At 39.8% G+C, this 21,592-nt stretch overlaps 3 protein-coding genes across 3 annotated transcripts; all 3 read right to left on the bottom strand.

The window, feature by feature from the left end:
- Positions 1-2,965: 2,965 nt before the first annotated feature.
- On the bottom strand, positions 2,966-17,847 carry LOC105971569 (F-box protein CPR1). Its single transcript, XM_088824196.1, has 2 exons — positions 16,581-17,847; positions 2,966-3,260 (listed from the first exon to the last, which is right to left on the bottom strand). Exons 1-2 carry the CDS (start codon positions 17,684-17,686, stop codon positions 3,257-3,259), a joined length of 1,110 nt encoding a protein of 369 aa, XP_088680322.1. The 5' UTR covers positions 17,687-17,847; the 3' UTR covers positions 2,966-3,256.
- Positions 8,186-12,304, bottom strand: LOC148767667 (uncharacterized). Its single transcript, XM_088823858.1, has one exon. The coding sequence runs from the start codon at positions 12,269-12,271 to the stop codon at positions 8,186-8,188; it is 4,086 nt and encodes a 1,361-aa protein (XP_088679984.1). The 5' UTR covers positions 12,272-12,304.
- A 1,182-nt stretch (positions 17,848-19,029) lies between the features above and the next one.
- LOC105971515 (F-box protein CPR1) lies at positions 19,030-21,138 on the bottom strand. Its single transcript, XM_012996369.2, has 2 exons — positions 19,941-21,138; positions 19,030-19,335 (listed from the first exon to the last, which is right to left on the bottom strand). Exons 1-2 carry the CDS (start codon positions 21,038-21,040, stop codon positions 19,275-19,277), a joined length of 1,161 nt encoding a protein of 386 aa, XP_012851823.2. The 5' UTR covers positions 21,041-21,138; the 3' UTR covers positions 19,030-19,274.
- Positions 21,139-21,592: the final 454 nt, after the last annotated feature.

The raw sequence follows: 21,592 nt of genomic DNA, 5'->3' as shown, positions 1-21,592 counted from the left end.
TCGTTGGGTGATTAAGGTGAAACGAGTTTCATCTTAATCGTAACTCTAAGGGACGAGTTTTGACCACAAAGAGTTGTGGGCCCACGGCTAGCTTACACCTGAACCATCGAGGGTCACACTGCTCGTGCACATGAGATCTTTGAATAAACGGTCAGAGATAAAATAGTTTATCTTTGCATGATTGGAAGTCAATACGATTGGATCCAACATTCGTAATTTGGAATTACGAATGAGAATAAGAAAAGGAAAAGAATAGGCGAACATTGTAGTGGACTTTCTAAATCGGGAAGTTTCCATATTTAGAAAGTGCACTGAACTAGGGTTTCCACTTTTGGAAAGTTGGAAATTGAGAATTGGCACTCGTAATGACGAGGACTTTATAATGATTCCGAAAATGTAATCGTTGCAATTTTTCGGTCATTGAATTGAGAGAGACGAGCAAGTAAAAGTACTAGCGAACTTAAGCTGTTGGGCCCGGTCCAACTTAAGCCCGCTAGGGTTTTATGCAAGACACTATAAATACAAGATTTATAGGTCTTACACAACACACAACACAAAACCTTAACCCTAGCCGTCACTCTCTCTCTCTCTCTCGGCCACCATCTCCCACGGCCACAGCCGCCGTCGCCGTCGCCGCTCCGCCGGAATCGACCATTCGTTGGCCGATTACTTTCGGTATTCTTTTCTTCTTTCTTTTCTTCCGTTATTTCTAACTATTACGTGTCTAGTGCCACGTGTTTAGTAGATCAAAGTATACGAGGTGAAATCCGAGAGGAGGAAGATCGAAGATCGAAGAATCGAGGAGCAGCACACGAGCCGAAGCCGCACGCAACCCCACGCGCCGCCCCGAAGACCGCGCGTGAGATACACGCGCCGCCGTGGCCCGTCTCGCCGCTGCTGCCGCTCCACCGCTGCTGCCCCGGATTGTACGGATTGGTTTCCGTAGCAATCTCGACTTGCTTAGCGCTCCTACCTCACGCTTCAAGAGGTAAACACACGAATTCAATGTTCTTGATTCGTATACGTTTAAACAATATATTCATGTTCGTTCTCGTATGATTTTATGTGATTACGTGAAATCGTTTTAATTGTTGCGAGCATGTTATTTGGTTTAAACGCGAGCATGTTAATTGATTTAAATTCGGTTAAATAAATTAGCATGTATGTTGTTTTTAATTTCGCTGGAAGCGCAAAGGTACGCAATTAATTGTTTCAATTATCGGGCATGTGTTTATGTGTTTTAAATTTGTTTAAATCGCATAAAATTTTTGTTTTCCGCTGCGTACACGTGTCCGATCCCCAACAGTGGTATCAGAGCTCGTTGCGTAATTAATTGCGTACGTTTTAATATGCTATGATTTTATGCATGTTCGATTTATTAAAGTAGCGATTGTTGTATTATGTAATTGAGAGTTTTCGTAAGTTTAAAATATTTTTGAAATATTGTTTAGAATTTCTCCAGCTTTAAAATTGTTTAAAATTGGAAAATCGGATCTGAAATTATTTTAAAATGTCGGTTTTTAATTTGCTCGGATCGAACCGGTCGAACCGGCCGGTTCGATGGTTGTGTGCGATCCAATTGACCGAATCCACGTGGATTCGGGTCGGTCAGACCGGTTCTCAGTCCGACTGACCCGGCCCACTGATTTGGGTCAACTGGACCGGGCAGAACCGGTTCACTGAAAAAAAAAAAAATTCAGATTTCTAAAATTAAACTTAAAACAAATTGATTTTAATTTTTGGAAAATTATTTTCAATTAATCCCAATTAGATAATCGAGTCAACAATCATCTACTTTAGTAAATAGGTGTTGGATTTATTAATTAATTTAAATCGTTAAATTGATTTCAATTAATAGAACACATATATAATATTGATTATAAGTTCAACTTAATTAGTAGTACCTCAACATTATATGAATGATTTATGCTAGTTGAGGTTCTATAATTATTTTGAAAAACCCGATAATTAATTAATGTAATTAATTATGTAGTTAGGTCATATGTTCCTCTTAGGACAATATGCGTTTCCATATATCTTTACTGAACATAGATGTAGGAATCACATAGACCAATCCAAACCTTCTGATGAGATAAAACTTTTAATAAAATCCCTCATTCTTAATCTAATTAAGGATCATTTCAAGCTGTAAAGAAAAACCCAATCTGTTGAGTTATTTCTTTCCTTCTGCCAACGGTTGGATTATGTGTAGCCCTTTACTGTAGTGCAGTAAGCCGTGTTAGCGGGAAGTGCTATGGTAGAGTAAGCTGTAATTCAATTGACATAGTGATGAAGGTAGCCATAGAAAAGGGTTATGCTAGATTAACGTGGTCGGCTAGATTAACTAGGGACTGCATTAGTTTGGCATAATCAAGTTCTATGAGCATCTTTGATTGGTAGGTTAGACTTGGCACATGACGATTTTGATATTCGCGAGATTAACTTAGGTCATTATCAAGTGTGAGGAAAATTAATTTAGGGTCATATTGTGGATATGATTGATTGTGATCTACCTATGGGCAAATATAATCGGGCTAGATTAACTACGGGTTATATTTGTCTATTGGACCTAAAGCCCATTAAGAAAAATCAATTTTCTCGTTTGTCTACTAGAGGGAAGTGGAATTCGATAAAATTAATGGGAGAACAATTAAATAACATAAGACCAAACATTTAATTGCAAACAATCATTGTAGCACCCCCCTTCTAGTCGGGCGATAAATCGAACCGGTTTATCGGAATGTTTATTGAACTAGCGGAAGCAAAGGATCTCTTTTGTAAATATTGAAACATTGGAATGGGGGGAAAATGCAATTACCAAAAATATCTTCTTTGGGTATTGAAAACTTTGCACTTTCGAAAATTTTTTCTTAGGTTACTTTAGCCGAATAAAGGTTTTGTTTGGAAATAAGTTTCGAGGGGAGGTTTTTTGTTCGAGTGCTACAGTATCACTATCGGTTTTCGGTTCGAGAATAAATCAGAGTTTGGAAAGGTTATTTTGGTGAATAATTCGGAAATCACTAACGGAGGCATGAAAATAGCAAATTACGAAACTTACTATATCATAGTAGGGGTTAAGTACGATTCATAACGAAAAAGAGTTCAAAAGGTACGAAAAGAAAATGTTACGTTTTTCATATTACATCACCAAAAGAAACCCAAAATATGACATCGTTCATAGGTCCTCGTACGTCTTCCAAAAATTCCGGGCAAGACCTCGATCCACTACTCGATCCATCCCGGTTGAGGATTACTACTACCTGCAATTAAAAGACATCTATATGAGCTATAAAGCTCAGTAAGAAATCCGAGTAATATCGAACTTTGGAAATACGTTATACATAATATATAATATTATATACCCGTTCTTACCCACGTTCCGTACAACCACACAAGATAGTCGATAACATTACGTAACTCACGAAAACACATCATTTAACACAAAATCACGTACTTATGCAAAATGACTAAAATGCCCTTTTTGTGAAAATCATGAAAAACACATTTTTCGTTTTATCGGATCCGTGAAAGATTAATTTCTGTACCCGAGTAATAAACCTGTTACGAGCCCGTTTTCACTAAGTGGAATCAAACCACTACACACATCATCCTAATTGGATACCGGCCCACTATATCCGAGGTGTTTATTACCCGATATTCCATTAATCTTTCAAATAAAAATCATTTAATGCAACTTTTCGAAATAATGCTATACCCCACACATGACATCACAAATATCAATCAAGTGCCACAAAATCACACAAATCTTACAATTTACCACATATTTGTAAATTGGGCAAAAATCCCAAATTCACACATATAAACACACAACCACACACGGCACACACACCATGCACAATCAGCACACACATATTCACACATTTTCAGCACACACACATGCAGCCAACACATTAAACTTCACTATTTAACATCAAACCATGCTTAAAAACAAATACCCCTTTCTCACATCTCATTTAATGAACTTATTACAACTTCTAGGTAATAATCCATTTCAACAACCTCTCACAGCCATTAAACCACATCCAGTAGCAATTAAAAGTACAAAAATACTACCCGCAAGGGTGGCCTAGCGGTTGGAGCAAGAGAGCTTGGGTCAATTGACGCAAGTTCGAATCCCCTTGCCAACGGTCGCTAGGTCGAGCTTGTCACACATGGTTAGCCTAGTGTGGTTTACATCTCTCGTATGGTTTGCAAGCTATTATACGAGAGTGTAGGTTTACCCAGTGCACCTATATGGTTGGCTGCGGGTTCCTGCATTACCAAAAAAAAAAAAAAAAAAAAAAAAAAAAAAGTACAAAAATACCAAAACTCATCACTCATAACCATTAAATCAAAACATAAACATTAAGGCACAAAACATATATAAATGACATGTAAATGGTCCTAATTTCGAAATAATAGCAAACTAATTCCAAAAATTCTCAAAGTAATTCCTAGAATGCCTAACTGATCCAAATTTCAGATTCTGAAATTAATTTAAAATTTTACAAAGTTTCGAATTTTCTGGAAATTACAAACTCGAAAATTCCATTTTTCTTTAAAAAAAATCAAAACCTCTAATATAACCTTAATTACTTTGAAAACTTGTGAAGAAAACTTTTTCCCCATTTAATACTTACTGGAAAAACAGATCCAAACTTTAAAAATGAGGGATTTTTCGGAAATTGCAGTTTTGACCCAAAAGTTTCAAAATTTATACATGCAACCACACTAGAAGTTCAATTTCCACTTTTTCATGAAAACCCCTAACAAACCTGAAATTCCACTTTACTAGATGCAGAAAAATGAAGTTGAAAGATTACTTTATGCAGAAATTTCGGAAATTGCATAATTTACCCCAAAATATTTAGATCTACACATGCAAGCCTACTGGAATTTCAAAAATCGACTTTTCTTACAAAAATTCATTAAATCCGAAATTGTTGGTTCAATAAATGCTGGAAAACAGTTTAGAAAACACTTTTAGGACTGACTTTACAAAAATTACAGATTTGACCCAAAAATCTTTCGATTTACACATGCAATCCAATAAAAGTTAAAAATTCATTTTTCTTGAAATCCCTTTTTGAAATCCGAAAATTTTAATACTTTTGGCCAATAAAAGTTGTATCTACCCACTATCAACATAGATGATGCATGCAAGAACAAGAAATTAACAAGAAACACTCATTTTTCATTTTTTTTTCAAAAAGCCCTAAATTTTCGAAATCACTCCCAATCTTTTAGAAAATTTTATGAAAACCATTTCAATACTATTGATGCCATTTAATTGCAGCAAGAAATCGGAGTTTCTTACCTTAAAATCGAAGAAAGAAAAATAACCGAAGGAAGAGAGGCTTTCAAGCACCGAAGTCCAACCAAGCCACCTTAATTGTGAAGGAAATGGTGTGAGCTTCAAGGAGGGAGGAGTTGTGATCTCCCAAAAGGAGACAAGTGGTTTTGATAGTATTCTTGGAGTAGTCTAAGGCAAGTGTTAAATAAGGAACTCTCATCTTATTTTGGGAATTTCTTTGTAAATAGAAGGTGAGGTGGAGAGAGGAGAGGCCGATGGTGGTGGTGATTTGTTTCGGTGGAGAAAGGAGGAGAAGACAAGCAATGGTTGAGGTGTTGGAAGAAGAAAGATAAAGGTGTCTCTTCATCTTATTAATGAGAGTGTTGAGTGTAAGTTTAGTGAAAATGATGAGTATTTTGCCAAGTGTAATGCATGCCTAATTAGTCATAATTTATTTATTTAAATTAAACCTCAACTTGCATCATCACAACACACACACACACTTCGGACATACACATATATAAATATATCATATATATGTAAATATATTCTAATGTATAATGCAAGTATTAGCATATATGTATGTATACGTATGCATGCATGTATGTACGTACGTATATATATAGATAGATACAATCCGCATAATTTACCAAGTTTCAAATAATTTATCAAATAAATAGAATACGCAATTATTCACATAAACCACGTAATTCACGAAATTCCATAGTATTTCAATTTACGGGAATTTAAATCATATAAATCACACATATAATAGCGCACGTAATTATTCACTTAAGTAACATAATTAAGTTCACGTAATGCATATAATTAATATCACGTAATAATATTTCCTAAGGGTTCTCGAGTTAGAAATATTAGTCTCGGGTTTTTAGGGTTTTTTTCGGGCTTTGGAAAGGTGGGGTGTTACAATCTCCCCCCCTTAAAGAAATTTTGTCCCCAAAATTGTTACCTGAACAACTCGGGGTAATGTTCGCGCATTTCTTCCTCTCGTTCCCACGTGGCTTCTTCAGGTGTATGGTTTTGCCAAAGTATTTTAACGAATTTTAGCTCTCGGTTTCGGAGGGTTTTGGTTTTCGAATCAAGTATTTGAGAAGGTTGCTCTTCGTAGGATAGGTTAGGGTTTAGTTCGACCGGTTCGGTTTTCAATATGTGGTCGGGTCTGCGAATGTATTTTCGAAGCATCGAAACGTGAAAGACGTTGTGAAAGTTGGATAAGTTGGGTGGTAAGGCTAGTCAGTAGGCGCGAGTACCAACTTTGTCGAGAATTTCGAATGGACCAATAAATCTCGGTGCTAATTTTCCCTTTTTCCCAAATCGCATAATTCCCTTGAAAGGCGCCACTTTCAAGAATACGGAGTCTCCGACTTCGAATTCGAGATCTCTCCTTCGTGTGTTGGCGTAGCTTTGTTGCCGATCGTGGGCAATTCGCATTTTCTCCCGAATGTTTTTGATGATATCAACGGTTTGTTGGACTAGGTCGGGACCAAGGAATTTTCTTTCGCCGATTTCGTCCCAATGTAGTGGGGATCTACACTTGCGGCCGTACAGATCTTCGTAAGGTGCCATTCCAATTGACGAGTGAAAGCTATTGTTGTACGCGAACTCGATTAGTGGGAGGCGGGATTCCCAATTTCCTCCAAAGTCAAGAATACAAGCGCGGAGAAGATCTTCTAGGGTTTTGATAGTTCGTTCGGATTGGCCTTCGGTCCACGAGCACTGTCTCAAAATGATCACTCTCCTTGAAAAGCTAGTGAATCTCGATGTCACCCTCCCGGCCGAGCTCTCGTTGGATTTGATCCTGTTGTCTCTTCCTAGTTCCTATGAATCGTTCATAGTGAACTTCAACATGAACAAACTAGATCCTCCCTTGGATGAGTTAATGAACATGTTGGTCAGTTTCGAGTCCACCATTAAGAAAGAGAAGTCTGTTCTCATTGCTGCTACTTCTGGAAAGAAGAGTTCTTCCCAAAAGAAGAGAAAGGAAAGAGTTCCCTTCCCAAACAGCAAGTTCGAAGTGGGTGAAGGTAGTGGGGGCCCCAAGACAAAGGTCAGCAAGCAAGTTGATGATGCTTGCCATCACTGTGGAAAGAAAGGACATTGGCGCCGCAACTGCAAGGCTTACCTAAAGCAGAAAAGTTCTGAAAAGGGTACGTATTTCATTGACGTAAATTTATCTGTCAACTCTTCTTCTTGGGTATTGGATACGGGCTGTGGCTCACATTTGTGCAATGATTTGCAGCTAATGACAAGAAGTCGAAAGCTTAGAGCGGGTGAGACCTACCTAAGGATGGGGAATGGAGCAAGAGTTGCTGCTGAAGCCATTGGCACGATTTACTTAAATGTTTTGGATTCTAGTTTTCCTATTGTTTTGAACGATTGTTTATTTGTTCCGTCCCTCATTAGAAACCTTATTTCTATTCATGTATTAGATATTGAAGGTTTTACTTTTGTTTTTGTAAATTCGATTTGCATCATACAAAAGAATGAGAATTTGATTTGCAAAGGACAACTGATGACGTATTAAATAAATCACCTAGTGTGTTGAAGCTGGGAGAGCAAAGTAGGTCACGTGCTCACGAGCTAGATAGTCCTGAGAACTTTAATTTACTCTAGGATTCTGCGAACAGAAAACACGTAATCTAAGCCGGGGGTTGATCCGGCGGAAACCCCTCCGACGCTCAAGTCAGACGTGAAGATAGTTGGTAATTGTAGAGAGAATTCGAATAGAAGAATTGATTGGATAATAATAACGTACCTTCATTAAATGAATTTAAATTCTATTTATACTTTATTGATTGGGCCTTCATAGAAGTAGCTATTAAGTTGGGCCTGTGGCCCAATAAATATGAGTCTATTGGGCTGGTTCAATAGTCATATCATTAACCTCTTCGCTTGGGCGATGTCAGTCGGAAGTTCCCCGCTTTTGAGATAGTTTGTAATGGGGCTGATCCAACAGGGTTCGCTCTCTTCGGCGCAATTCACTCCGTCGGTGGAGACTATTTCTGGTTGGAAAGACGTGAGGAGGGTGATTTTCCGGCTTCCAATGCTTGCCATGGAACTACCAAGTCCAGCTAACTTGTCTGCATCAATATTGTTGGCTCGTGGTACTTGCTTTATCTCGTAGCTATCCAATTTTGAGAGGAGGGTAAGTGCAAGAGCAAGGTACTTTGCCATGGATTCTTCTTTGGCTTCATAGTTCCCAAGGACTTGGTTGACCACTAACTGGGAGTCGCTGTGTACTATGAGTTTGCGAGCTCCAGCTGCTAAAGCGAGGCGGATACCAGCGATCAAAGCTTCATATTCGGCTTCGTTATTGGAGGCTTTGAAATCAAACCATTGAGCATACTCGAATTCATCTCCATCTGGGCTTGTTAATACAATACCCGCGCCTCCCCCTGTAGCGGTAGATGATCCATCGACATTGATAGTCCAAGTGGGTATGGAGGTGTTCTCCTCCGATGTAGTCATCTCTACTACAAAGTCTGCTAGGATTTGAGCTTTGATGGCAGGGCGTGGTTTGAACTCAACCCCATATTCACTTAGCTCTATAGCCCATTTAGCTAATCGTCCGGAAGTCTCGGGACTTCTCAATATTTGTTTAAGGGGATAGTTGGTGAGAACTATCACCTGGTGCGACTGGAAGTACGGACGTAACTTTCTGGCTGCATTAATGAGGGCGAGAGCAAGTTTCTCCATATTGGTGTAACGGTGCTCTGGGCCTTGGAGAGCTCGGCTTATGTAATATATCGGTTGGTGACCTTTTTTACCATCCCGAATGAGCACTGCGCTAATGGCATCAGCAGAAATAGCCAAATATAGGAAGAGAGTATCTCCTGGCTGGGGCTTCGTGAGTAGAGGTGGGGAAGTGAGATATGCTTTGAATTCTGTGAAAGCTCTTTGGCAGTCCTCATTCCACTCAAACTTTTTCCCACCTCTTAGTATCTTGAAGAAAGGAAGACCCTTATCAGCTGATCGGGATATAAATCGATTTAGGGCTGCCAAACAACCGTTAAGTTGTTGAACCTTCTTAATCGAAGTGGGAGGGGCCATGGAGGTGATAGTTTCAATCTTTGCTGGGTTGGCTTCAATTCCCCGTTGTGATATCATGTACCCTAAGAATTTTCCGCCTCGAACTCCGAACGAACATTTTAGGGGATTGAACTTCATCTTGTATTTACGTAAGATGGAGAAGCATTGACTTAAATTGGTTAGGTGATCCGCGACTTTAATACTCTTGACGAGCATGTCATCAATGTATACTTCCATGTTTTTACCAATCAAGTCTGCGAACATCGTGTTTACTAGGCGTTGGTAAGTAGCTCCTGCATTCTTGAGACCGAACGGCATGACTCGATAGCAGTAGATGCCTTGGTCTGTAATGAAACTAGCTCTCTCTTGGTCTTCTTGGGCGAGCAATATTTGATTGTATCCTTGATATGCATCGAGGAAGCTGAGAAGTTCGCACCCTGAGGTTGAGTCTATGAGCTGGTCGATCCTTGGTAAGGGAAATGGATCTTTCGGGCATGCCTTGTTGAGGTCGGTGAAGTCTACACATAGCCTCCACTTGCCTCCGGGTTTAGGTACTAATACCACATTGGATAACCACTCGGGATACTGAATCGATCTAATGTGGCCTGCATCTAAGAGTTTTGCCACTTCTTCTTTGATATGTTTGTTGCGCTCAGGACCGAAAGTCCTTTTACGTTGCTTGACCGGTTTCAATCTTTTGTCAACGTTTAGTCGATGCAATGCTACTTTGGGAGGATTTCCCGTCAGATCTTGAGCCTTCCAAGCAAAAACGTCCCCATTGTGTCTAAGGAAGTTAACTAGCTGATTCTCCACTTCTTGATCTAGATCAGAGCCGATGCGGAGAAGCTTAGAATTATCTCCGGGTATGAGTTCTACTGATTTTAGTTCTTCAACCGCGGCTAGCTTGGCGATGTCGTCGGGTACGCTGATTAGGATTTCTTTATCAGCTTCGATGACCGCGTTGACCCATTTTCGCTTATCTTGTCTCGGGGTGTCGTCTCCTTTCCCTGAAGGATTAGGTCTCTTAGATGGTTCACGTAGAGCTCTTGCATAACATTCTCGAGCGAGACGCCTATCTCCAAGTACCTCTCCCATTCCATAAGGAGTGGGGAATTTCCACTTTTGGTGGTAAGATGAAAGCACAGACTTGAATGTATGGATCGCTGGCCTTCCCAAGATGATGTTATAAGGGGATGGTTTGTCGACGATAAGGAATTTTATCATTTTCGTTACTCTACAAGGATTTTCCCCTAAGGAGATGGGTAACTCTACTTCCCCCATGGATAAAACACCTTCTCCCGTGAATCCTTTCAGTGGTGTAGTGATGGGACTGAACCGGGCGTTATCTATGCCTAGCTGCTTGAATGTGTGGAGATACATAATGTCGGCTGAGCTCCCACCGTCCACTAATATCATTTTAACTAAGAAGTTGGCCACTGTTGCTGTTATCACCAACGCATCGACATGATCTTCATCTGGACCTTCAAGGTCCGAGGAGTTGAAGACTATGCCATGATCAGGTCTTCGTATTTGATAGACGGATGCGGATGGAGAAGCATGTTCTTGATTCATACGTGCTGATCGAGCGAGGGTGCGTCTCGCATTTTGTGAGTCGCCACCTGCCGGTCCTCCGGAGATAAATGAGATGATTCCCCGGGTGGGTTGGTTATCATTGTTATCTGGGTCGCGCCGATGACCCCCCTCCTCTCGTCGTTGCTGTTGATTTCTATTGTTATCTCGACGTGGAAGATCATCGCGGCGTTTATTTCGAGGCTTATCAATGTATTCGCTTAAGTGGCCTTGCTTGATCAACCTCTCAATCGCCAATTTGAGTTGCGCACATTCCTCGGTAGTATGCCCTTTATCTTTGTGGAATCGACAATAGCGATCCGATCTTTCTCGTTTCGCATTGGGTTGCATTGGGCGTGGAGGCTCTGCCAGACCTTTTTGTTCAATCACATGAAGTATTTCAGTGAGGCGAGTATTGAGTGGAGTGAATCGATTATAAGTTGAAGATGATTGGCCTTGAGGCGGGGGTGGAGGACGTCGATCATCTCGTCTCCTAATATCCGGGCGGTCATCTTCTCTCTTCCTCTTGGGAGGAGCATTGGCAGAAGCTTCCTCTATGCGTAAGTATTTTTCAGCTCGATTTAACAACTCATCTAAGTTGCCAGGAGGTTTTCCTGCGATAGATTCTTTGAACCTACCCGACTTCAGGTTTTGCTGCATAATCCCTGAGAGCATATCTTGTCCTACACTGGGACCTTCATGAACAGCCTCCACGAAACGCCTAATGTAGTTGCGGAGTGTTTCATTGTCTCTCTGTACGATAGAGAAGAGTTGTGCTGGAGTTTTAGCATATTGCTTATTGATGGCGAATTGGTTGGTGAAGCGCAATGATAACTGAGCGAAAGTGTCAATTGATCCTGTGGGCAGAGCATTGAACCAATTCATGGCTCTCTTGGAAAGAGTGGTGCGGAACATCTTGCACATTGCTGCATCTGTTGGGCCATATAAATCTGCCATAGCGTGGAACTTCTCTATGTGTTCCTCCGGGTCTGTGGTTCCTTCGAACTGAGGTAAGCCTGATACTTTCACTCCTTGAGGCAGTACCTCGTTGAGGATGTTTAGGGTGAAAGGACTGCGCCTTGTTGGGGCTGGCGCTCTTCCGTCAATAGGGTTGTTCAATCTGGGGAACTGGTTTTGGCGAGATACTCTACTATTTATCTCGTCTTCCCATTCATTAAAGATATGAGCTCTTCGTAGAGACGCATCACCCCGTTGGAGTGAATGGTGGCGTTGTTGTCTGGGTTGTGGCTCCCTGTGATTGGTAGATAGCTGCATCCGGGATCTTGGATCTGAGGTGGATGAGGATACACTTATCCGATCGTCATTGTTCTGGGCTGGTTGTTGTACCCTGGGTGGCATTGCGGGTGGAGCATTAGCTGGGATCGCGGGGGGAGCGTTAGCTGGGATCGCGGGGGGGGGGGGGGGGGGGGGGGGGGGGGGGGGGGGGCCACCGTGGCGATGTATTGCGCCACCGCATCAGTGGCGGCGCGAGTAGAAACTTCTGTTATCATTCGTTGGAGTGCCTCCTCGGTTATTTGAACCGTTCGGGAAGCAGGTAGAGGTGGAGCCTGTAGTGGAGGATCGGCGAGTGGTAGGTCCCGAGGGGGAATCACCTGAACCTCGCGTGGTGGATCCGGAGCACGTGGAGGAGGTGGCAAGCCAGAGCCTCCTCGAACTGGGAGGTTGTTAGCTGTGTCATTCTCTCTCCGAATGGACTCAGGAGGATCTTGCTGGCTACGTGATCTGGTCTGCATTCCCACAGACGGCGCCAAAATGATGACGTATTAAATAAATCACCTAGTGTGTTGAAGCTGGGAGATCAAAGTAGGTCACGTGCTCACGAGCTAGATAGTCCTGGGAACTTTAATTTACTCTAGGATCCTGCGAACAGAAAACACGTAATCTAAGCCGGGGGTTGATCCGGCGGAAACCCCTCCGACGCTCAAGTCAGACGTGAAGATAGTTGGTAATTGTAGAGAGAATTCGAATAGAAGAATTGATTGGATAATAATAACGTACCTTCATTAAATGAATTTAAATTCTATTTATACTTTATTGATTGGGCCTTCGTAGAAGTAGCTATTAAGTTGGGCCTGTGGCCCAATAAATATGAGTCTATTGGGCTGGTTCAATAGTCATATCAACGACTATTAAACAACTTGTATGAACTAAATCCAAATGAAATACCTATTAATGTTATATCAGCAAAACGTAAGGAGATAGATCAAAACCCCGCACAACTTTGACACGCTAGATTAGTCATGTCTCTTTAAGGAGAATGAACGATTTTGTTAGTGAAGGATTGTTCTCTTTATAGGACGTGAAATCACTACAAACTTGTGAATCTTGCCTTAAAGGGAAAATGACCAAGTCACCCTACAAAGGGAAAATGGAACGAGCCGAAGGTCTTTTGGATTTTATCCATACTAGGGCTGTGCGTTGGTTGGTTTGGTTAAAAACCGGGCATAAAACCAACCCAACCCATCCAACCAACTTTGGCAAATATTGGAAACCGTTATCGACCCAACTTACATGGGTTGGGTGATGGTTGAAAACCAATTTAATGGGTTGGTTGGTGGTTTGGTTGATGGTTCATCCATCTAAATATTTTTTTAATTTTTTTTAATATTTTATTACTTGTTACAACGCTATATCTTTTATAAATTAAATGCGACTAGTTCAATAATATTCAAATAAAAGATTCAAAAAACATTACGGGCATATATATTGCAATTAAACATAAATGGTTCAACAAATAATAATCGTCCAAATATTTAGACTGTATATCTTAAAATTAAAATAGTTAAAATTAGATAATTAGGTTAGATTTATTGCTTTTAGGATTTTAGTCAATATTAAACAATTTAATAAATGTGATATAAAATAGAAATTTGAAATTAAAACTATTAAATATTTTAATGAAAATTAATAAATAATAAATTAATGAATAAAGTTGGTTGGCCGATATTAACCGACTAACCAACTTTTTAGCATATTAGAAACCATTATCGACCCAACTATACATGGGTTGGTTGACATTATCGACCCAACTTAAATGGGTCGGTTGATGGTTGATTAACCATCACAAATTGTGGGTCGAAAATGGGTTGGTTGATGGTTAAAACTGATCCATGCACAGCCCTAATCCATACAGACGTATGTGGTCCACTAAGTGTTAGTGCGAAGGGTGGATAAAACTACTTCGCTACCTTTACCGACGATTATTCTAGGTATGGGTATGTATACTTGATGAAGTACAAGTCTGAAACATTTGAAAGGTTCAAAGATTTTATACACGAAGTAGAAAAGCAACTCGGACGAAGTATTAAGAAGCTGCGATCCGATCGTGGTGGAGAGTACTTGAGCATCGAGTTCATTGACTATCTGAAAGAGAATGGAATACAATCTCAATGGACTCCACTTGGAACTCCTCAACTTAATGGAGTCTACGAACGTCGGAATCGAACTTTATTGGATATGGTTCGATCAATGATGGGGTTCACAAACTTACCGGCGTACTTATGGGGTCATGCACTTCGTACTGCCGCGTATTTGCTGAATAGAGTTAACACCAAAGCATTTAAATCCATACCTTATGAACTTTGGCATTCCCGGAAATCCAACTACAAACATATTAGGATATGGGGTTGTCCCGCTTATGTGAAGCGATTAATGGGAGATAAGTTGGACAGTAAGTCCGACTTATGCTATTTTGTGGGGTATCCCGAAGACTCGATGGGAACTAATGTTCAAGTTAATTAATGTTGGGTGAACTAATTAACCGGAGATCTGACGATCAGCCGCCGAAAAAAAAATGTCTACTAACGTTAAAGTTAACTAACGTTGAGTCAGCTAATTAGAGCTCTGACGACCCACCATCGGAAAAAATGAAAAGGAAAAAGGAAAAAATAGATTGTTTAAAGTCAACTAATGCTGAGTCAGCTAACTTGAGATCCGACGACCCACCGCCGGAAAAAAATTAATTTTTTTTCCTTAAAAAAAAATTGTCTTCCAATGTTAAAGTTAACTAATGTTGAGTCAGTTAATCAGAGCTCCAACGACCCACCACCGGAAAAAAAAAATTAAAAGAAAAAATAATGGATTGTTTAAAGTTACTTAATGTTGAAGTTAACTAATGTTGAGTAGCTACCTGGAGCTCCGACGACCCGCCGCCGGGATTTATTTTTTTTTTTCTCTAAAATAAAAAATATGACCGGGTTAGACTGGTCTGGCGAGCGGGTGAGATGGGATGGGGTATGTTGAGATTATCTCAAATAGAAATATGTAATGCCATTTTGTGAATTAATGTTTTTGTGGGTTTATTTGAAATGAAAGTTAAAGGATGAGCCTATTTGTAGTGAAACTTAAATTTGTAGATCTATGTCAAATTCACCATTTATTAATTTATAGGGGGGAAAGTGTGAAAATTAAAGATTTCAAGGAGGCGAAATGCATTTTGTCTTTTGGTATGCATGGTGCAGGAATTGTAGGCTTGATGGTGAAAAATGGTATTCTCTCAACCTTAAAATATTGCAATCGTAATATTCTTAAAAAAGTTCCCATTTTTAACATGGGGTTAAAAGTAATATTCTTAAAAGTTATTCAATATAGCCGTCGAAAAATAAACCCGGGTCTTTTTTCAATATGCAAGGAAAATTTATCAATAAATAATTTTCATAAAAAAGTAAAAATGTTAAGATTGACTGTAATTTTTAATATTTATTTCAAAAATAAAACTTGACATATCAAAATTTTGAAACTAAAAGTAATTGTTTGATTCACTTGCTCTTTGTGCATCTAAATGATCCTCGATACTGTGTCCCATCCCGAAATTAGTTCTCTCTCCCAAACGGAATATTCTTGTAAGCGAAATACCCTCAAGTGAAACAATAATGCCCAATGAAAGAGTAAAAGCCAACGAGGTTTTCCTATGAAATTAGACGAGAGATTAAGACACTCATAACCAACTAAATTAGTGTATTGTTTACATGCCCGAAACACGACTAAATTCATAGAAGCGGCTGTTTAATATATAGAGACGGAGTTAATCGCATAGTCGTTTTGCTTCTGATAAATATTTCAATTTTCAATAGTCAATCATGTGTACCCATTTCAAGGAAAACGAAAACAAGTACGTCCTTGATCGCAGATGAATAAGAACGAATAATTCGATAACTACCAACTTCGTATACGGGGCAAACTAATCAGAATTTTAAATGAACGCAACACAACACACTAGAATTACTCGAGTAAAAATCACAAACTTACTCTGCGTAATTCATTAAATTTAGGGCAAATTACAGCCACGCCCTAAGGTATGGATAAATTACGAAAAATCCCTCTTGTTTGGGTAATTACAGCCACCCCTCCTTTTAAATATTTTTACATAAAATTTATGTAATTTGGTTATTTACCGAACCAAATCGTATATTCAGTTCGATAAACAGTATAAAATGCTGGCGTACCGAAATTTCGAAGGGGTATTTTCGTAAGATAATAGTAATACATAGTTGAGGGGTGGCTCTAATTACCCAAACAGGAGGAGAGTTTTCGTAATTTGACCATAACTCAGGGGTGGCCGTAATTTGCCCTTAAATTTATATATAAGGAAGTAAACAATTTTATTTTAGCATATACCAAGGAGCCAATTTGGTAGAGTAATTGTTACCGAGAATTCAGTCGAACAAGGCTTGCCACGCTAAACAGAGAAGAAAACATGGTCGGTTGACGATGGATACGAATCTTCTTCGTCACCGATTTGGTCTCGAGATTGAACCACACGAACTCCCTCTTATCGTGCTGCAGAAGAACTTCGCCTCTGCGCTTCGAATAAGCAACAGGCCTCAAAGTCACGACAGAACCAACAAAGTCCGAAACCCCAACCGAAAACAACTTAACCCACGAGTTTTCAAGCCCGTAATCCTCCATCGACCAAACGTCCAAACGTTCAACTCGATAACAGCAACACAGAATCAAACACCCACCCAACGCGCTCAAATGCTTCGCCAACGGCTTCTCGTATCCATAGACATCAAACGGCAACGGCAGCAAACGATACTCTTCGGTGCTGAGATCGAGGCCGACAATCAAATCGTCAGTGTGTTTAAGTGGCAACGTACCCGAAATCCAATGCAACGCGCCTTCCAAGAAAACCGCACCGCTCAACCTCGATATCCTGTAAGGAAAATCGTCAATTTTCCTCCAAGAACCCGACTTTAAACTGTACAACATCGTCTCCGATTTAAGGCTTCTGTCTCTCGGATCGAAAATTTGCGCGATTTTCACGACTTTAAAGTCGTTAGAAGCGGAATCGTAACCGAGCCCACTCACCGAATGGTACAAACCTCGAGTTTTCTTGCTCATTGTAGTGACAGGTGGCAAGCTGTGGAGATCTCTGGTTAGTGGGTTCCATAATAAATAGTTTCGCTTTGAGTAAGAAATCAGAATTACGCCATTGCACGAGGACAGGGGTGAATTCGTCCATTCGTGAGTTGGTGTGTGTTTAAGAAGGGTTGGTTTGACGGTGTCGGAATTAACGGAGTCAATAGGTAATGAGTAGAACCTGTTATCGAGATCGCCTCTGAGGATGAGGCGGCCGACGCCGTTGGATGAGTCTCGAGCGTCGAGGAGTTGACGGTCGAGATGCAGTCTGATGAAAAGCGGATCGTCGATTGTTTCGCGCCACGACTTGCACACGCATCTAAAGCGGAGGAGGGGCTCGGCGGGCAATAGCGAGAGTATTTCGCGACACAGTTCTAGGGGAATTTCAGACATTGTTTGGGGAAATTGGGAGGTGGTGGTTTAGGAGGGAGAATTGGGGATTAGGGTTTCGGGTAGAAACATGAATTGGGGGTTTGCCATTGACGGTGACTTTGTTGCAGATAATTTTGATCCTGCAAATGAAGAGGTATGCACAGAAAGAGTTTAATCTCTACTTGTCGAATAAGCCCATCAATTAAAAGAAGGGTAAATTACAACCACCCTGAGGTTTGGTCAATTTACGAAAAAACCCATTTTGTTTGGATAATTATACTAATCCCCTTAACTATGATTTTTTCTTACACCTCCATCCTTATAGTGTCAAATTCAACATAATCATCTACATTTGTTGGAATGTGCTCTAGTTTGTACTCATTTTGTGTCAAAATACAGTTTCTGATGCACCACAGTCTGATATATACAAGTCAAAAAATACATATTATGATCATCTTACTTCAAAATGTGAGGTTCGAGTGGGATAAAGCGGGTACAAAAGTGATAATATTCCATATAATCTCGAAGATTCCACTAAATTTGAAACCGCAAGGGTGGCCGTGTAAGAAGATTTATAATTAAGGGGTAGTTGTAATTACCCAAACAGACGGGGGTTTTCGTAATTTGACAATACCTTGGGGCTGTAATTTACCCTTCAAAGAATTACCAAATTACCCCTATCTTGTTTTGCAATGCACATGGCCTCTTGCATCAAAATTATCGATTAATTCACTCAAGTTCGAATCCTCTTACCAACGATTGATATGTCGAATTTGTCACACATAATTAGCCTAAGCCCTAATGTGATTTACGTCTTTCGTATGATTTTCAAGCTATTATAAAAGTGTGCAGGTTCCTTTATTACCGGAAAAAAAAATTATCTATCAAAATTATGCATTGACTTAGACGAAATGACAAAAGTAACCCCTAGAATTTAAACATTATTTCAATTTTAAATAAACAAAATAGAAAAGGACAAATTAAGGCCACCTGCACCACTACCAATTCCGAGTCGAGGATACCGGGGTTTAAGGCTATCTTTTGTTTGATAGTTGACAAATACTAAGTGATAATGAAAAATTGTTCTTGCATTAGTTAGATTGAATAATTGGGTTTTATATAACAATATATTGAACATTACATGCTACATAATTTATTGTTGTAAATCATACTAGAGACGTAAACATCACTAGACTAATCATGTAAACAACACTAGGCTAATCATAATTCATGTGTGACAAGCTCCACCTAATGACTGTTGCCAAGGGGATTCGAACCTGAGTCAATTGATATATATACATTTGCTCCAACCAGACTAAACTCACCAAACAGTTGCTAGTGATTATATCATATAAACCCGGTGATTTAAAGCACTTAAAAGAGCAAGAACTTGCAACATTTGTTAAGAATACTTCAATTCATAACCATGAGCATTAGCTCCATCTACAAAAGTCAACATTACAATATTATGTGGTAGATATAAGATAATTACATATTTATCCATGCAAAAAGGAATTGGAGAAGAAACGATTGATTGACGAACGGGCATCTTCGGTTCACCCATTGCTTTCACTTCCACAAAAGAAAACAAAACAACTCCTCCAAAGTACTAAACATCACTTCGATAGGAATGAGAACGAGTATCGGTTATTGTTACAGAGTTCTTAAACCTGCAAGGCAAAAAGAAAAAAAAAAAAAAAAAAAGAATCCCCGTCATTTACAGCGCAAAAGAATGTGAAAAAAAAAAAGAATCCCCGTCATTTACAACACAAAAGAATGTGAAAAATTTATAACATGAAAGGTTAATACATACTCGAGAATAAGGTAAAAGCTCCACATGTTCGTAAGGTATAAACTTTCTATTTCTCATTGCATCCGTTTCATCGTTAGCATATTTATCATATAAATATCTCGTCCCAACAAATTATTAACAGCCTAGTATTGCAAACGATGAAATAAGGGCCAAAAGTTACGTTTTGCTGCTACGTTAAAACATCTTCCAAGTTGCAACAAATAAAAGTATACTATTGCACTCAATTGAAGAATCATATTTAGATGGAATAACTCTTTAAACATCACGTGCACTAAGATTCTCATGCTAAGATAAATCCCACGAAAAATATCCTTCAATCTACACGGAAAAAACAGGATTTCGTATTTTGAACTACATGTCTACGTCAATTATAAAAATTACCAAAACAGAAGTTAACAAGTCGTATAAATCATCTAAAGAAATAAAAAGGGCTAGATAGATTGAGTAGTTTCACGGTTTCACCTTTGATTATACTTGTTCTTCATCCCTGCTGTACTTTCCACTGCAACATCACAACTCTCATCGAGTCGAAGAAGGCTTCTGGGGAAAAACTGAGAAGAGAAATTATCCGGGAGCCCATCAATCGTAAACTTCTTCGCAAAATTTTTCTGCATGTCCAACATAAAAAACCCTTTATCATGTTGCAGAAAAAGCTGCCCTTTGCTCTTGAGATAAGCAACCGGCCTGAGATTCCACATAAAACCACTACCATATACTCCGCCAAACGAAAACAACTTCACCCACTCATAATCTTTCATCACCCATCCATCGATTCGCTTCATCGAGTAGTATTCACTCAGAACCAAGAATCCGCCCAAAGCATCGAGATGAGTTTCGAACGGATTCCCTAAACAAGGTGGGAGAGGCAGTTTGTGGTAATGTTCGGTCTCAAGATTCAGAGCAATTACGAATTCATGTGATCTCCAGTACATTACCCCATTCAGAAAAACCGATGCGTTCGGATTAGGCACGGGAAAATGACGAGGGCAATCCTCGATCATTTTCCAAGATTTCGTTTTCAGACTATAAACACGAGTTTGGTACACAGATTCATTACCAAGGTACAGTCGATCTACCCTCACAACTTTGTAGTCATCGGAAGCAGAATCATATCCAATCCCACTACCTACTAAGCGTGGATATTTGATGTCGGGTTCGGGCAACTTGTGCAACTGTCGGGTTAACGGGTTCCACACTAGCCATGTCTTTTCGATGTAGGGTTCGGAAAGGAGCATCAGGCCGTTGCAGGAGGCCACCGGCAACTCAGGTATTCGAGGGACGCCTTTGCGGTACAAAGCCTGCACAGGAATTACGTCGAGCACTTGGTGGGCATCGTTGTTGTAGTCGAGGGAGTCAAAAGATATAGAATAAAGGCGAGTACCGTCTGAGTTTCTGATGAGGAGAGTGGCGGAGGAGAGTTGGTTGTCGGTGTGAGATCTGATGAAGGATGGATCGTCGATGAGGCGGCGCCACTCCTTGCAGACGGTCCGAAAACGCAGGAGAGAATCGGCGGGCACTCGCCGGAGTATGTTGTCGTAGAGTTCGGAGGGAATGTCCGACATTTTAAGGGATCGAATTCGAAACAGTGTGTGGAGAAGGTTTTTGTTTTAGGGCTGAAAAAAAGAGGGGTTTAGGGCTTGAAATTGAATTCTTATCTGTGTTCGGATGATGATCCTCTTTTCCTTTTTCTTTCTTGTACATGGTACAAGAAAAAGATGACATTTTTTTAATTATTTTTTATTTTTTATTTTAATATTTAATATATAGTTTTGTTTGTTTTAAACTTAAGGGCAAATTACGGCCAACCCCTGAGCTACGTTTAAATTACGAAAAAACATCTCTTCTTTGGGTAATTACAGCCACTCCCTCCTTTTAAATTTTTTTTACGTAAAATTTATGTAATTCGGTTATTTATCTAACCAAATCGTATATTTCGTTCGGTAAACGGTATGAAATGTTGGCGTACCAAAATTTTCATTCGGTTTTATCGATTTAACATCCCTAATTTTAGCTCTGGAGGGATTTTTTCGAAAGATAATACATAGTTGAGAGGGGTGGTTGTAATTACGCAAACAAAAGGGGGGATTTCGTGATTTGACGATAACTCAGGGGTG

This window comes from Erythranthe guttata, chromosome 10 (genome assembly GCF_056151865.1).
Source record: "Erythranthe guttata isolate IM_541 chromosome 10, IM_541, whole genome shotgun sequence".
Lineage (NCBI taxonomy): Eukaryota > Viridiplantae > Streptophyta > Magnoliopsida > Lamiales > Phrymaceae > Erythranthe > Erythranthe guttata.
The sequence above is the reverse complement of the archived record's forward strand: the minus strand, read 5'-3'. Positions and strand labels throughout refer to the sequence as shown.

Coding starts and splice junctions, on each gene's coding strand:
- LOC105971569 (XM_088824196.1), bottom strand. CDS start 17,686: ATGTCTGAAATTCCCCTAGAACTGTGTCGCGAAATACTCTCGCTATTG.
- LOC105971515 (XM_012996369.2), bottom strand. CDS start 21,040: ATGTCGGACATTCCCTCCGAACTCTACGACAACATACTCCGGCGAGTG. Junction 19,336..19,940: donor AAGAACAAGTATAATCAAAG/GTGAAACCGTGA, acceptor TTTGCCTTGCAG/GTTTAAGAACTCTGTAACAA.
- LOC148767667 (XM_088823858.1), bottom strand. CDS start 12,271: ATGCCACCCAGGGTACAACAACCAGCCCAGAACAATGACGATCGGATA.